The 15,829-nt window shown below is 35.9% G+C and overlaps 1 protein-coding gene and 2 non-coding genes across 3 annotated transcripts; all 3 read right to left on the reverse strand.

Annotated features, from left to right (window-relative positions):
- Positions 1 to 1,386: 1,386 nt before the first annotated feature.
- RPS20 (ribosomal protein S20) lies at positions 1,387 to 15,388 on the reverse strand. The gene is made up of 4 exons (XM_053713145.1): positions 15,234 to 15,388; positions 4,393 to 4,492; positions 2,938 to 3,011; positions 1,387 to 1,610 (listed from the first exon to the last, which is right to left on the reverse strand). Exons 1-4 carry the CDS (start codon positions 15,234 to 15,236, stop codon positions 1,428 to 1,430), a joined length of 360 nt encoding a protein of 119 aa, XP_053569120.1. The 5' UTR covers positions 15,237 to 15,388; the 3' UTR covers positions 1,387 to 1,427.
- LOC128661945 (small nucleolar RNA U54) lies at positions 2,172 to 2,241 on the reverse strand. The gene has a single exon (XR_008402708.1). It is a non-coding gene; the product is annotated as a small nucleolar RNA U54 (small nucleolar RNA).
- LOC128661946 (small nucleolar RNA U54) lies at positions 3,128 to 3,195 on the reverse strand. The gene has a single exon (XR_008402709.1). It is a non-coding gene; the product is annotated as a small nucleolar RNA U54 (small nucleolar RNA).
- Positions 15,389 to 15,829: the final 441 nt, after the last annotated feature.

Here is a 15,829-nt window from a genome sequence, read left to right on the forward strand (position 1 = left end):
AAAAAAAAAAAGAGTTGAAAATTTAAGTTAAACCTAAAGCATGGGATACTTAAAGGGACACTCAATCAAAATTACATTTTCATTATTCAGATAGAGCATGCCATTTTAAACAACTTTCCAATTTACTTCCATTAACTAAATGTGCAGTCTTTTTATATTTAAAATTTTGAGTCACCAGTTCCTACTGAGCATGTGCAAGAATAAGTGTGTATGCATTTGCGATTGGCTGATGGCTGTCACATGGTACAGAGGGAGTGGAAAAAGAACTTAAAATTGTCAGAAAAAAAATCTACTACTTATTTGAAGTTCAGACTAAGTGCTATTGCATTGTCTTCTTATCTTGCATTTGTTGATTATGCAAATCTACTGTGTTGACTGGTCCTTTAACAGCTTTGCTGTGGTGCTCTTTGCCTCCTCCTGCTGGTCAGGAGCGATATTCCCAACAGTAATTTATGATCTGTGGACTCACCGTGTCATTAGAAATATTTACTGAGATTTTCACCTTGTAATGCCATAACGGTAAGCACCGTTCCTCCGCCTGCCATATGTCAATTGACTGATGACTCATCTGCAATCCACTAATGTTTGATATGACTTGAGCAACTATGCTCAAGTTCACAATCACTAAGTTAACCATAACTAAAGTGGAGATCAGCCAGCTTTAGAAATCTATTCCTTAGTTGTAGAAGCAATGTTGAGAAAAAAAAAGCGCAAAATGATTAAGTTTGTTGAAGAGGGGTGTTAGTTACTTGAGTGGGGCTGTATAAATACTGCTATTGGTTCATACACAACTTTCAAGAATAGTTGAATATTTTCAGACGAGAATATTCTTAAATCCTCTCAGCTTGCCAATAGAGAAGCACAAAAAAAAAAAAATCATAAATTTGAGCACACAGCTGGGCTACAGTAAAGGCAAGCTGAGGAGAACCAATAGAATTACATTGAGAATTCTCCTTGCGATTGAGAAACCTTTTTTTAGAATATTGTGTAATTAGAAAGTGAAAATAAAAGTACTCTAATATAAGTTACACCATTTCTCCACTAGGTGTAAAGACACATGAAGGGAAAAAAAAAAAAAATGCCCTTTTTGTGAAACAAGGAATCACAAGCAATGCATTTTTCCTATCCTTTGTCTACCTATGTATGCATTGAAAACAATGACAAGTACATTGAAGTGTTTAAAACTGCATGCTCTGAATCATGAAAGTTTAAATTTTGATTTTACTCCTAATCTACGTTAGTCCTTAGTCACAGCAATATACATCTTACCCTGGCCCTCAAAGGGTTTACGAAAACTACACAGATGAGAAACCCTTTATTCAATTAGTGAATTCATGCATAACACCCCCCCCCCCACCCCAAAAGAAAAACACTCCAAACAGCCAAAACATTGTTAGACAATTTTATTTCATCAGAAAATGTGGCATTTATGCATCAGCAATAGTAACTTCAACTTCTACACCGGGCTCAATACTGATAGAAGTAATTTGCTTGACAATCTCAGATGGACTGTGAAGGTCAATCAGGCGCTTGTGGATACGCATTTGAAAACGATCCCATGTTTTGGAACCTTCACCACATGGTGTTTTCCTTGTAGTAATGCGAAGAGTCTAGAGAAAAAATATAAAGTGCAGGTGTATAATTTTATATTGAAGACAAGTGAATATAAGAAAACCATTTTAGACAGGCCTTTACAAAAGTTACAAATATTCTAATTCATCAAAATTGACATTTCACCGTTTTCTTAAAAAACGTACCTTTTTATTCTGAATGCCGCTCCAGCGAATCCCCCGGCCGTCGGAAGCCTCTGCAGACGTCGGAAGTGACTAATCAGGCTTCCTACAATCACAGCTTCCCCCCGGGGGAATCTTGGCCTGATGCAAGACTGATTGGAGGAAGCCAAATTAGTCATTTTGGACCCGCGAAGACGGCTTGCGACGAGCGTAGGAAGTGCTGGAGCGACTGGCAGGATTAAAACTTAAGTTTTTGAAGAAACCAGTGAAATGTCAATTTTACTTAAAGTGCTTCTGTTTTTAATAGGTTAATTAAAAACCTGGTACTAATTAATCAAAATGGACCTTCACTTTAAGAAACTCATGAGCATTATAGCACAAATGTAGTTACATGTGCTATTTTACACCAAGGCCACATTTTATTACCGAGAATCAGGAAGTTGGCTCAGAATAGCGTATAAATCAATCATTAAGATTCATTAGAAATATATATTTATCCTCATTGCCAACTTTGGATAATATTCCATCAAGTTCTACAGTTGACTTAAATGATAAAATGCAGTAATCCGATTAATTTCTCTTTTTAGAAGGATATGAAACTCATATTTCTTGCATGATTCAGATAGAGCATGCAACTTTCTAATTAACTCTAATAAACTCCTATTTATCAATTTGTCTTCGTTCACTTTGTATCTTTACTTGAAAAGCAGAAATCCAAGCTTATTTTTGTTTAATCACCATAGGAAGCACTTGCCGATTGGTGGCTGCACATATCCTCCATGTTATTGGCTCACCCATGTGCATTGGTGTTTCTTCAACAAAGAATACAAAGAGAATAAAGCAAATTACATAATAGAAATAAATTGATAAGTTACTTGAAAATGTATTTTCTATCTGAATTATGAAATAAATTATAGGTTTCTTGTCCCTTTAACAAGGGCCAAAAATATGACCTGCCTTTCAGGAAAACTACTACACATTGCCAATCAGGACAGACATTACATCTAATGTTAGAAAAAAAAAAAAAAAAAGATTTTCAGCTAGTAGATGACAGTTTGTATATTAGCATTTGTCACTGAGTTTGTGTGGTAGTAAAGCTCTAAACTAGTTTCTACAACATTTAACTAAATTTGATAACACCCCTGCAACAGAAAAAAAAAAAAAAAATACATTACTATTTTTTAAAGAACTTCAATCCTCTTACCTTGGTGGGCATGCGCACTGGTCCTTTAACTTTCAAGTTCTTTTCTTTTGCTCCTCGGATCAAATCAGCACATACTAGGAAAAAAAAAAAAAAATTAGTTTGACTCCAAAATGAATTTCATCTTTCGTTACAAGGTTGGTCAGTAAATGTTTGACAGACGACCAATTCCAAACACTGTAGAATATTTTGAAGTTAGCTCAGAATAGCGTATAAACAAATCACTAAAACTCAATAAAGAATGTAGCTTCCTCATTGCCAACTTCAAGCATGCCCTGCTTCTGACCGCAAATGAAGGTATCTAAAAAAGGGCTTTCAGACAACAGTTCTAACCCACAAAAAAAAAATGAAGGGGGGAAAAGTCCTTGTAGCTCCTCCAAGTTCAAGGGTAACTGCATTAAATAGAGCACAATAATTGAACTACTAAGAATCCCGTGCTCAAAGAGTGCAAAGGGGTTAAAAACAGGTAAAACTAGAAGTGTTGCTTTTCATAAGCTGAAGATTGATAGGTGGGATTGAGAGTCTACTGCCGCAACCGATTGCCTCACTGCCTTAGAACCACCTATGGAGCTGCAGCTCTAGAGCTGGACAACCTCAAAAGGTCTTAAAGTGATGGCAAATACTAGTGTTTTGAGACACTAAGATTAACCAGTGCAATAAAGGGGACTTTCAGTCATGAAGTATAAAATTCATGATGAAGTTCCTTTGTCTTGAAGCATTTGCAGTGCTGAGCGCCTCAGGCAGCCAACAGCAGAACGCTATTTTGTAGTGAGGTGATCTTAACCAATAGCGGTGCGTGCTAGCTGGCGCCATGCCGGATAGCTAGCACTGCTACTGGCTAAGATCACTTCACTGAAAAATAGCATTCTGCCATGGGCAGTCGGAGTTCAGTGCTGGCAAACTCTTCAGACAACTAAAGAAACTTTCAGCATGAAGTATTTTATACTTCATGACAGTCTACTTTATTTGTTCCACTAATAAATCCTAGTGTTTCACAAATAGGATTTACCATAATTTTAAACACTGAGAAAGTAATTCTTAAATTTAAAATGTTCAAACAAGCACCCACCTGAAAGCTTTTTAAATACTAGATGCTAATTCCCATGTCGTATAAAAAAATAAAGGGATCTACCAGCAGCTAATTTATCTTCACCATGATTAAAAAGGGCCAATTAAACGCTGCACTTTTAGAGCATGTCATCACTAGAAATGCAGCAAAGCCATGTGTTTAACCCTCACAAAGGAGTTCCAGAGTGGTACTTTACCTGTATCAGCAGAAACTTTCGCTATTTAACTAGTTTCTGCTTGGGACCCATAGTGCTCTGTGGGTCCCAGGCAGTAATTTTAACACATAGCTTTACAGAGTCACAAGTTAAAAAAAAAAAAACGATCTAATGAATGAGAGCATTTCATTTTATCACTAGAACGGCCCTTTAAGCCGCTGATCTCACAGCTTACCTTTTTCAAGGGATTTCACATTACGACTTGTGAGTGTTATTCTGATACGATGAATGGCCACTTCCTGTTCAACAGGTGCTTTCCCTGTATCTTTAAATGCCTGTAATGATATACAAGAGGTCAGGATGTGACACAAATATAACAGTTAATATCATAAATAGCTACTGAGCCAATATAAAGCACACTTCCAAAAGTATTTAACACACCTCTGTACTTGTACTTTGTTTTTTAAACGTTTGGGAGGAAATCAGCCAATAAAACCCTTAAAGTTTAATTAACTTAACTGATACGTGCAGTTGGTGAAGTATGCATACACTACTTTTAACTTATTCTAAAGGAGAAAGAAAATTACAGAAATGTTATTTGGTGGTTCGAAAAGGTGACATTTTGCACTGTATTTGTAAAAACATTCTGTTATATTGACCACCAATATAGCAGTGGGAATTTTTCACACCCAGTGAGAAATCATCCCACATGGCCTATTTGTATAGACACACATTCTGTTAACTTCATAAACAGAACAAACAACTTTACCCTACATGGGGGGGAACAAAAAAAAAAAAAAAAAAAACCTTTTAATACATGCTAGATATGTATTTAAAGCAAAAATGTATAGAATGTATTTAAAGCAAACATTAACCATATGTAGATTCTTTACAATTATATGAATTGTTTAAATATTAAAAGTTATAAATGTAGGTGTTAATTTCTATTAGTAATGGGTGCTGCTATGTTTAAACATAGGTTTCCTATTTCTCTCCAACTGAGAATAATAAGAGACTATTATAACTTTCCAAATTATTTATATTTGCTGTTTTCTGGGAAAACTTAGATTAAAGGCATACCTAGATAGGCTCGAGAGCAGCAATATACTACTGGGAGCTAGCTGCTAGTGGGTTGCTGCCAAAGTCTTCAGCTTGCTTCCAGTAGTGCAATTCTGTCCATTCAAAGGATACTAAGAATGAAGCACATTTAATGCATCAAAGTAAATTGGAAAGTTGTTTAAAATTGTAGGCCAGTTCTAAACCATTAAAGAAAATGGTACGTTTCATGCCCCTTAGAACCTTGTTTTACTGCCTGATATATTGGTTCCTAATTGTCCTAAGCAGGAGTGAGAGAAAACCAAAGTTTAAAAACATAACACATTACTACTTCATGTAAGCGCAGCAGAGTTTAAAAAAAAATAAAAAGAAACGTACTTTACAGGAAAGGGAAAATTTAAGGAAGGCATATTGCAAGTCTTAAAAGGGAAACACAAGTCAAAATAAACTTATGATTCAAAGAGAGCATGCAATGTTATAACATAGTAATTTTTTACTTCATTACATTTTGCAAGGTCTTTTTATACTCACTTTCTGGGGTACAAGCTCCTACTGAGCATAGGCACAAGTTAAAAGGGTATACATATAGTAGTCTGGCTGTTGTAAGTCACAAGATACACTGGAGTCAAGCTATCAGACAGTTTAAAAATCCAAGTCAAGCTATCAGACACTGTTTTGGAGCTATCAGACAGGTTTAAAACAGTAGTCAAGCTATCAGACACTTATTTGTTAGTACTTTCTTAAGACTATTAAAGGCTGTACCATACATATATGCTAATAAGAAATGTTTTAATGAATACCACAAGCATTTTTGTTATAAATGTCACTCAAATGTAAAAAAAAAAAAGTCATATTCCAGCATTTCTCTAAGCGTTAAAAACAAAATTCCCCATTGTGCCACTACATTTTCACCACAGCTAGTTCAAACAATGACCCCACTAAGATATCACAAAGTATGGAAACTTTTTAGTGTGGAATTTTAAAAATATAGGGCCCCAAACTTCCCTAAAATTCCAAAAATCATCACTTTCAAGCAATTTCACTTAGGGATAAAAGCAAAATCTCCCATTGTGCCACTACATTTTCACCACAGCTAGCTCACACAATGACCCCTCTACGATATCATAAATTTTGGAGAGTTTTTACTGTGGAATTTTAAAAACATTGGGCCCCAAATGTCCCTCAAATTGCATAAATTGGCCCTTTTCAGCAAATTCACTTAGGAATAAAAATGAAATCTCCCATTGTTCCACTAAAATTTCACCACAGCTAGCTCACACAATGACCCCTCTACAATATCACAAAGTTTGGAGACTTTTTACTGTGGAATTTTAAAAATATTGGGACCCATATGTCCCTTGAATTGCATAAATAGGCCCTTTTCAGCAAATTCACTTAGGAATAAAAAAGAAATCTCCCATTGTTCTACTAAAATTTCACCACAGCTAGCTCACACAATGACGCCTCTACAGTATCACTAAGTTTGGGGTATTTTTACTGTGGAATTTTAAAAATATTGGGCCCCAAATGTCCGCCTAATTGCAAAAATAGTCACTTTCCAAAAATTTTACTTTGGGATAAAAAGGAAATCTCCCATTGTTCCACTAAAATTTCACCACAGCTAGCTCACACAATGACCCCTCTACGGTATCACTAAGTTTGGACCATTTTTACTGTGGAATTTTAAAAATATTGGGCCCCAAATGTCCCTTGAATTTCATAAATCGGCCCTTTTCAGCAAATTCACTTAGGAATAAAAATGAAATCTCCCATTGTGCCACTACAATTTCACCACAGCTAGCTCACACAATGACCCCTCTACGGTATCACTAAGTTTGGACAATTTTTACTGTGGAATTTTAAAAATATTGGTCCCCAAATGACCCTCAAATTGCAAAAATAGTCACTTTCCAAAAATTTTACTTTGGGATAAAAAGGAAATCTCCCATTGTTCCACTAAAATTTCACCACAGCTAGCTCACACAATGACCCCTCTACGGTATCACTAAGTTTGGACTATTTTTACTGTGGAATTTTAAAAATATTGGGCCCTAAATGTCCCTCAAATTGCAAAAATATTCACTTTCCCAAAATTTCACTTTGGGATAAAAAACAAATCTCCCATTGTTCCACTAAAATTTCACCACAGCTAGCTCACACAATGACCCCTCTACAGTATCACTAAGTTTGGGGTATTTTTACTGTGGAATTTTAAAAATATTGGGCCCCAAATGTCCGTCAAATTGCAAAAAATAGTCACTTTCCAAAAATTTCACTTTGGGATAAAAAAGAAATCTCCCATTGTTCCACTAAAATGTCACCACAGCTAGCACACACAATGACCCCTCTACGATATCACACATTTTGGAGAGTTTTTACTGTGGAATTTTAAAAATATAGGGCCCCAAATGTGCCTTGAATTTCATAAATCGGACTTTTCAGCAAATTCACTTAGGAATAAAAAAGAAATCTCCCATTGTTCCACAAAAAATTCACCACAGCTAGCTCACACAATGATCCCTCTACGGTATCACTAAGTTTGGGGTATTTTTACTGTGGAATTTTAAAAATATTGGGCCCCAAATGTCCGTCAAATTGCAAAAATAGTCACTTTCCAAAAATTTCACTTTGGGATAAAAAAGAAATCTCCCATTGTTCCACTAAAATTTCACCACAGCTAGCTCACACAATGACCCCTCTATGATATCACAAAGTTTGGAGACTTTTTACTGTGGAATTTTAAAAATATTGGGCCCCAAATGTCCGTCAAATTGCAAAAATAGTCACTTTCCAAAAATTTCACTTTGGGATAAAAAAGAAATCTCCCATTGTTCCACTAAAATTTCACCACAGCTAGCTCACGTAATGACCCCTCTAAAGGTATCACTAAGTTTGGACCATTTTTACTGTGGAATTTTAAAAATATTGGGCCCAAATGTCCCTTGAATTTCATAAATCGGCCCTATTCAGCAAATTTACTTAGGAATAAAAAAGAAATCTCCCATTGTTCCACAAAAAATTCACGACAGCTAGCTCACACAATGACCCCTCTACGATATCACACATTTTGGAGAGTTTTTACTGCGGAATTTTAAAAATATTGGGACCCATATGTCCCTCCAATTGCATAAATAGGCCCTTTTCAGCAAATTCACTTAGGAATAAAAAAAGAAATCTCCCATTGTTCCACTAAAATTTCACCACAGCTAGCTCACACAATGATCCCTCTACGGTATCACTAAGTTTGGACTATTTTTACTGTGGAATTTTAAAAATATTGGGCCCCAAATGTCCCTCAAATTGCAAAAATAGTCACTTTCCAAAAATTTCACTTTGGGATAAAAAGGAAATCTCCCATTGTTCCACTAAAATTTCACCACAGCTAGCTCACACAATGACCCCTCTACGGTATCACTAAGTTTGGACTACTTTTTACTGTGGAATTTTAAAAATATTGGGCCCCAAATGTCCCTCAAATTGCAAAAATATTCACTTTCCCAAAATTTCACTTTGGGATAAAAAACAAATCTCCCATTGTTCCACTAAAATTTCACCACAGCTAGCTCACACAATGACCCCTCTGCTGAAAAGTCCGATTTATGAAATTCAAGGCACATTTGGGGCCCTATATTTTTAAAATTCTGCAGTAAAAACTCTCCAAAATGTGTGATATCGTAGAGGGATCATTGTGTGAGCTAGCTGTGGTGAAATTTTAGTGGAACAATGGGAGATTTCTTTTTTATTCCTAAGTGAATTTGCTGAAAAGGGCCTATTTATGCAATTCGAGGGACATATGGGTCCCAATATTTTTAAAATTCCACGGTAAAAAGTCTCCAAACTTTGTGATATCATAGAGGGGTCATTGTGTGAGCTAGCTGTGTTGAAATTTTAGTGGAACAATGGGAGATTTCTTTTTTATTCCTAAGTGAATTTGCAGAAAAGGGCCAATTTATGAAATTCAAGGTACATTTGGGGCCCAATATTTTTAAAATTCCACAGTAAAATTGGTCCAAACTTAGTGATACCGTAGAGGGGTCATTGTGTGAGCTAGCTGTGTTGAAATTTTAGTGGAACAATGGGAGATTTCTTTTTTATCCCAAAGTGAAATTTTTGGAAAGTGACTATTTTTGCAATTTGAGGGACATTTGGTGCCCAATATTTTTAAAATTCCACAGTAAAAATAGTCCAAACTTAGTGATACCATAGAGGGGTCATTGTGTGAGCTAGCTGTGGTGAAATTTTAGTGGAACAATGGGAGATTTCTTTTTTATTCCTAAGTGAATTTGCTGAAAAGGGCCGATTTATGAAATTCAAGGGACATTTGGGGCCCTATATTTTTAAAATTCCACAGTAAAAATGGTCCAAACTTAGTGATACCATAGAGGGGTCATTGTGTGAGCAAGTTGTGGTGAAATTTTAGTGGAACAATGGGAGATTTCTTTTTTATTCCTAAGTTAATTTGCTGAAAAGGGCCTATTTATGCAATTCGAGGGACATATGGGTCCCAATATTTTTAAAATTCCACAGTAAAAAGTCTCCAAACTTTGTGATATCGTAGAGGGGTCATTGTGTGAGCTAGCTGTGTTGAAATTTTAGTGGAACAATGGGAGATTTCTTTTTTATTCCTAAGTGAATTTGCAGAAAAGGGCCAATTTATGAAATTCAAGGGACATTTGGGGCCCAATATTTTTAAAATTCCACAGTAAAATTGGTCCAAACTTAGTGATACCGTAGAGGGGTCATTGTGTGAGCTAGCTGTGGGGAAATTTTAGTGGAACAATGGGAGATTTCTTTTTTATCCCAAAGTGAAATTTTTGGAAAGTGACTATTTTTGCAATTTGAGGGACATTTGGTGCCCAATATTTTTAAAATTCCACAGTAAAAATAGTCCAAACTTAGTGATACCGTAGAGGGGTCATTGTGTGAGCTAGCTGTGGTGAAATTTTAGTGGAACAATGGGAGATTTCTTTTTTTATTCCTAAGTGATTTTGCTGAAAAGGGCCGATTTATGAAATTCAAGGGACATTTGGGCTCAATATTTTTAAAATTCCACAGTAAAAATGGTCCAAACTTAGTGATATCATAGAGGGGTCATTGTGTGAGCTAGCTGTGGTGAAATTTTAGTGGAACAATGGGAGATTTCATTTTTATTCCTAAGTGAATTTGCTGAAAAGCGCCGATTTATGAAATTCAAGGGACATTTGGGGCCCAATATTTTTAAAATTCCACAGTAAAAATGGTCCAAACTTAATGATACCATAGAGTGGTCATTGTGTGAGCTAGCTGTGGGGAAATTTTAGTGGAACAATGGGAGATTTCATTTTTATTCCTAAGTGAATTTGCTGAAAAGGGCCAATTTATGAAATTCAAAGGACATTTGGGGCCCAATATTTTTAAAATTCCACAGTAAAAGTGGTCATGGTGTGAGCTAGCTGTGGTGAAATGTTAGTGGAACAATGGGAGATTTCTTTTTTATTCCTAAATTAATTTGCTGAAAAGGGCCGATTTATGCAATTCGAGGGACATATGGGTCCCAATATTTTAAAAATTCCACAGTAAAAAGTCTCCAAACTTTGTGATATCGTAGAGGGGTCATTGTGCGAGCTAGCTGTGTTGAAATTTTAGTGGAACAATGGGAGATTTCTTTTTTATTCCTAAGTTAATTTGCTGAAAAGGGCCTATTTATGCAATTCGAGGGACATATGGGTCCCAATATTTTTAAAATTCCACAGTAAAAAGTCTCCAAACTTTGTGATATCGTAGAGGGGTCATTGTGTGAGCTAGCTGTGTTGAAATTTTAGTGGAACAATGGGAGATTTCTTTTTTATTCCTAAGTGAATTTGCTGAAAAGGGCCGATTTATGAAATTCAAGGGACATTTGGGGCCCTATATTTTTAAAATTCCACAGTAAAAATGGTCCAAACTTAGTGATACTGTAGAGGGGTCATTGTGTGAGCTAGCTGTGGGGAAATTTTAGTGGAACAATGGGAGATTTCTTTTTTATCCCAAAGTGAAATTTTTGGAAAGTGACTATTTTTGCAATTTGAGGGACATTTGGTGCCCAATATTTTTAAAATTCCACAGTAAAAATAGTCCAAACTTAGTGATACAATAGAGGGGTCATTGTGTGAGCTAGCTGTGGTGAAATTTTAGTGGAACAATGGGAGATTTCTTTTTTATTCCTAAGTGAATTTGCTGAAAAGGGCCGATTTATGAAATTCAAGGGACATTTGGGGCCCTATATTTTTAAAATTCCACAGTAAAAATGGTCCAAACTTAGTGATACCATAGAGGGGTCATTGTGTGAGCAAGTTGTGGTGAAATTTTAGTGGAACAATGGGAGATTTCTTTTTTATTCCTAAGTTAATTTGCTGAAAAGGGCCTATTTATGCAATTCGAGGGACATATGGGTCCCAATATTTTTAAAATTCCACAGTAAAAAGTCTCCAAACTTTGTGATATCGTAGAGGGGTCATTGTGTGAGCTAGCTGTGTTGAAATTTTAGTGGAACAATGGGAGATTTCTTTTTTATTCCTAAGTGAATTTGCAGAAAAGGGCCAATTTATGAAATTCAAGGGACATTTGGGGCCCAATATTTTTAAAATTCCACAGTAAAATTGGTCCAAACTTAGTGATACCATAGAGGGGTCATTGTGTGAGCTAGCTGTGGGGAAACTTTAGTGGAACAATGGGAGATTTCTTTTTTATCCCAAAGTGAAATTTTTGGAAAGTGACTATTTTTGCAATTTGAGGGACATTTGGTGCCCAATATTTTTAAAATTCCACAGTAAAAATAGTTCAAACTTAGTGATACCGTAGAGGGGTCATTGTGTGAGCTAGCTGTGGTGAAATTTTAGTGGAACAATGGGAGATTTCTTTTTTATTCCTAAGTGAATTTGCTGAAAAGGGCCGATTTATGAAATTCAAGGCACATTTGGGGCCCTATATTTTAAAATTCCACAGTAAAAAATCTCCAAAATATGTGAAATCGTAGAGGGGTCATTGTGTGAGCTAGCTGTGGTGAAACTTTAGTGGAACAATGGGAGATTTCTTTTTTATTCCTAAGTGAATTTGCTGAAATGGGCCGATTTATGAAATTCAAGGGACATTTGGGGACCAATATTTTTAAAATTCCACAGTAAAAATGGTCCAAACTTAGTGATACTGTAGAGGGGTCATTGTGTGAGCTAGCTGTGGTGAAATTTTAGTGGAACAATGGGAGATTTATATTTTATCCCAAAGTGAAATTTTTTGAAAGTGACTATTTTTGCAATTTGAGGGACATTTGGGGCCCAATATTTTTAAAATTCCACAGTAAAAATAGTCCAAACTTAGTGATACCGTAGAGGGGTCATTGTGTGAGCTAGCTGTGGTGCAATTTTAGTGGAACAATGGGAGATTTCTTTTTCATTCCTAAGTGAATTTGCTGAAAAGGGCCGATTTATGAAATTCAAGGGACATTTGGGGCCCTATATTTTTAAAATTCCACAGTAAAAATGGTCCAAACTTAGTGATACCATAGAGGTGTCATTGTGTGAGCTAGCTGTGGTGAAATTTTAGTGGAACAATAGGAGATTTCTTTTTTATTCCTAAGTTAATTTGCTGAAAAGGGCCTATTTATGCAATTCGAGGGACATATGGGGCCCAATATTTTTAAAATTCCACAGTAAAAAGTCTCCAAACTTTGTGATATCATAGAGGGGTCATTGTGTGAGCTAGCTGTGGTGAAATTTTAGTGGAACAATGGGAAATTTCATTTTTATTCCTAAGTGAATTTGCTGAAAAGGGCCGATTTATGCAATTCGAGGGACATATGGGTCCCAATATTTTTAAAATTCCACAGTAAAAAGTCTCCAAACTTTGTGATATCGTAGAGGGGTCATTGTGTGAGCTAGTTGTGGTGAAATTTTAGTGGAACAATGGGAGATTTCTTTTTTATTCCTAAGTGAATTTGCTGAAAAGGGCCGATTTATGAAATTCAAGGGACATTTGGGGCCCAATATTTTTAAAATTCCACAGTAAAAATGGTCCAAACTTAGTGATACCGTAGAGGGGTCATTGTGTGAGCTAGCTGTGGTGAAATTTTAGTGGAACAATGGGAGATTTCTTTTTTATCCCAAAGTGAAATTTTTGGAAAGTGACTATTTTTGCAATTTGAGGAACATTTGGGGCCCAATATTTTTAAAATTCCACAGTAAAAATAGTCCAAACTTAGTGATACCATAGAGGGGTCATTATGTGAGCTAGCTGTGGTGAAATTTTAGTGGAACAATGGGAGATTTCTTTTTTATTCCTAAGTGAATTTGCTGAAAAGAGCCGATTTATGAAATTCAACGCACATTTGGGGCCCTATATTTTTAAAATTCCACAGTAAAAACTCTCCAAAATGTGTGATATTGTAGAGGGGTCATTGTGTGAGCTAGCTGTGGTGAAACTGTAGTGGAACAATGGGAGATTTCTTTTTTATTCCTAAGTGAATTTGCTGAAAAGGGCCAATTTATGAAATTCAAGGGACATTTGGGGCCCAATATTTTTAAAATTCCACAGTAAAAATGGTCCAAACTTAATGATACCGTAGAGTGGTCATTGTGTGAGCTAGCTGTGGTTACATTTTAGTGGAACAATGGGAGATTTCTTTTTTATTCCTAAGTGAATTTGCTGAAAAGGGCCAATTTATGCAATTTGAGGGACATTTGGGGCCCAATATTTTTAAAATTCCACAGTAAAAAGTCTCCAAACTTTGTGATATCGTAGAGGGGTCATTGTGTGAGCTAGCTGTGGTGAAATTTTAGTGGAACAATGGGAGATTTCTTTTTTATTCCTAAGTGAATTTGCTGAAAAGGGCCAATTTATGCAATTCGAGGGACATTTGGGGCCCAATATTTTTAAAATTCCACAGTAAAAACTCTCCAAAATTTATGATATCGTAAAGGGGTCATTGTGTGAGCTAGCTGTGGTGAAAATGCAGTGGCACAATGGGAGATTTTGCTTTTATCCCTAAGTGAAATTGCTTGAAAGTGATGATTTTTGCAATTTTAGGGAAGTTTGGGGCCCTATATTTTTAAAATTCCACACTAAAAAGTTTCCATACTTTGTGATATCTTAGTGGGGTCATTGTTTGAACTAGCTGTGGTGAAAATGTAGTGGCACAATGGGGAATTTTGTTTTTAACGCCTAGAGAAATGCTGGAATATGACTTTTTTTTTACATTTGAGTGACATTTACAACAAAAATGCTTGTGGTATTCATTAAAACATTTCTTATTAGCATATATGTATGGTACAGCCTTTAATAGTCTTAAGAACGTACTAACAAATAAGTGTCTGATAGCTTGACTACTGTTTTAAACCTGTCTGATAGCTCCAAAACAGTGTCTGATAGCTTGACTTGGATTTTTAAACTGTCTGATAGCTTGACTCCAGTCAAGATACAGGGACCAGAAATTAAATATACTGCTCATTTAAAATATTTTATTGCATTGTTTTATGCAATTGCATTTAGTGGTCCTTTATGACTAAACATATTACAAATCCATACTGTTTACTATCCCTTTAAAAACATGATTGGCATAACAAGTATTTTGCATATAAAATGTGACACTAAACATTTGTTTAGAGTTTACCAGCCTTTTATCTGTCTGATAATCGGATGCATGATATAAAGGGCGCCACGTTTTAAAACTAGCTAAACTACTTTTTTAATGTAGAATGTAAAATTAATGCGAACGATGTACGGTACCCCCAGTACTAAATACGCTAAAAAAACGTTTTAGTAAAACAAGGAGCTGGCCATGACCACAGTACAACTCAACGCGAATTATCACTTTAATAATAGCTCTGATTTCTTATTATAAACCCTGCAAATAATAGTTTCGACTACATTTTTTTTGAGTACCCAGGAGCATTCGCGAATAACCTGCAAGGTACCAGCAGTTCCCCGGGCCTAGCACAACACTAGCGGTCAGAGCTCGTCTCGGTTATATAACAAACACACGGACTAGCATCCTTCGCGAACACTCACCATAGTGATAACCTTCCTGGCCGACTTATTCGTCCGACGGTGAAGTCCGGTAATCTACGGAGCGAACAGCGGTGAGCCAGGAAAAGCTGTGTAACCAACCGCGTGGGTACAACCGGAAAGAAAGAAAAGACGCATCACGCAGACTATTTGTATGGGGACCAAAGGGACGACCCACTATAATGACGGGACACGATCACGTGACCGAACATCATTATTGTATCTTCCATTTTTCTTTTGGGAAATATCCGTTTTCATTTGCTTTCTTTGATATTTTGCTGATGAAGTAAAAAGTATACGATAATGCAACAAAGTTCGCACTATAAATGTGCGAATTTTAGCTATAAAGTAGGGAGTGACAGTATATTGAAAGCTGATTTTTTATTTCCAAGAGCTCGTTTATCAACACGTAAGAAGGAAATAGTAAACAACTTTGCAATGCAGTTTCATTATATTCTAAAAAAATATTTTTTTCCACTACTCAGAAAGAATGATCATGAATAGCATCTATAACTGTAACCCTACAATGACATTACTCACAGTGGGCTAGAATAGATTACAAGTGAGGCGCAAAAAGTGTTTTCCGCTGTTGCACAAAA

This window comes from Bombina bombina, chromosome 5, assembly GCF_027579735.1.
Source record: "Bombina bombina isolate aBomBom1 chromosome 5, aBomBom1.pri, whole genome shotgun sequence".
In the NCBI taxonomy this organism is placed as follows: Eukaryota; Metazoa; Chordata; class Amphibia; order Anura; family Bombinatoridae; genus Bombina; species Bombina bombina.

Bases quoted from the DNA above. Each gene is read 5' to 3' on its own strand.
- RPS20 (XM_053713145.1), bottom strand. The intron at 3,012-4,392 runs GTAAGCTGTGAG...TTTTTTTCCTAG, and splicing joins TGTGAAATCCCTTGAAAAAG to TATGTGCTGATTTGATCCGA. The intron at 1,611-2,937 runs GTAAGAGGATTG...TTTTTTCTCTAG, and splicing joins CAGTGCGCATGCCCACCAAG to ACTCTTCGCATTACTACAAG.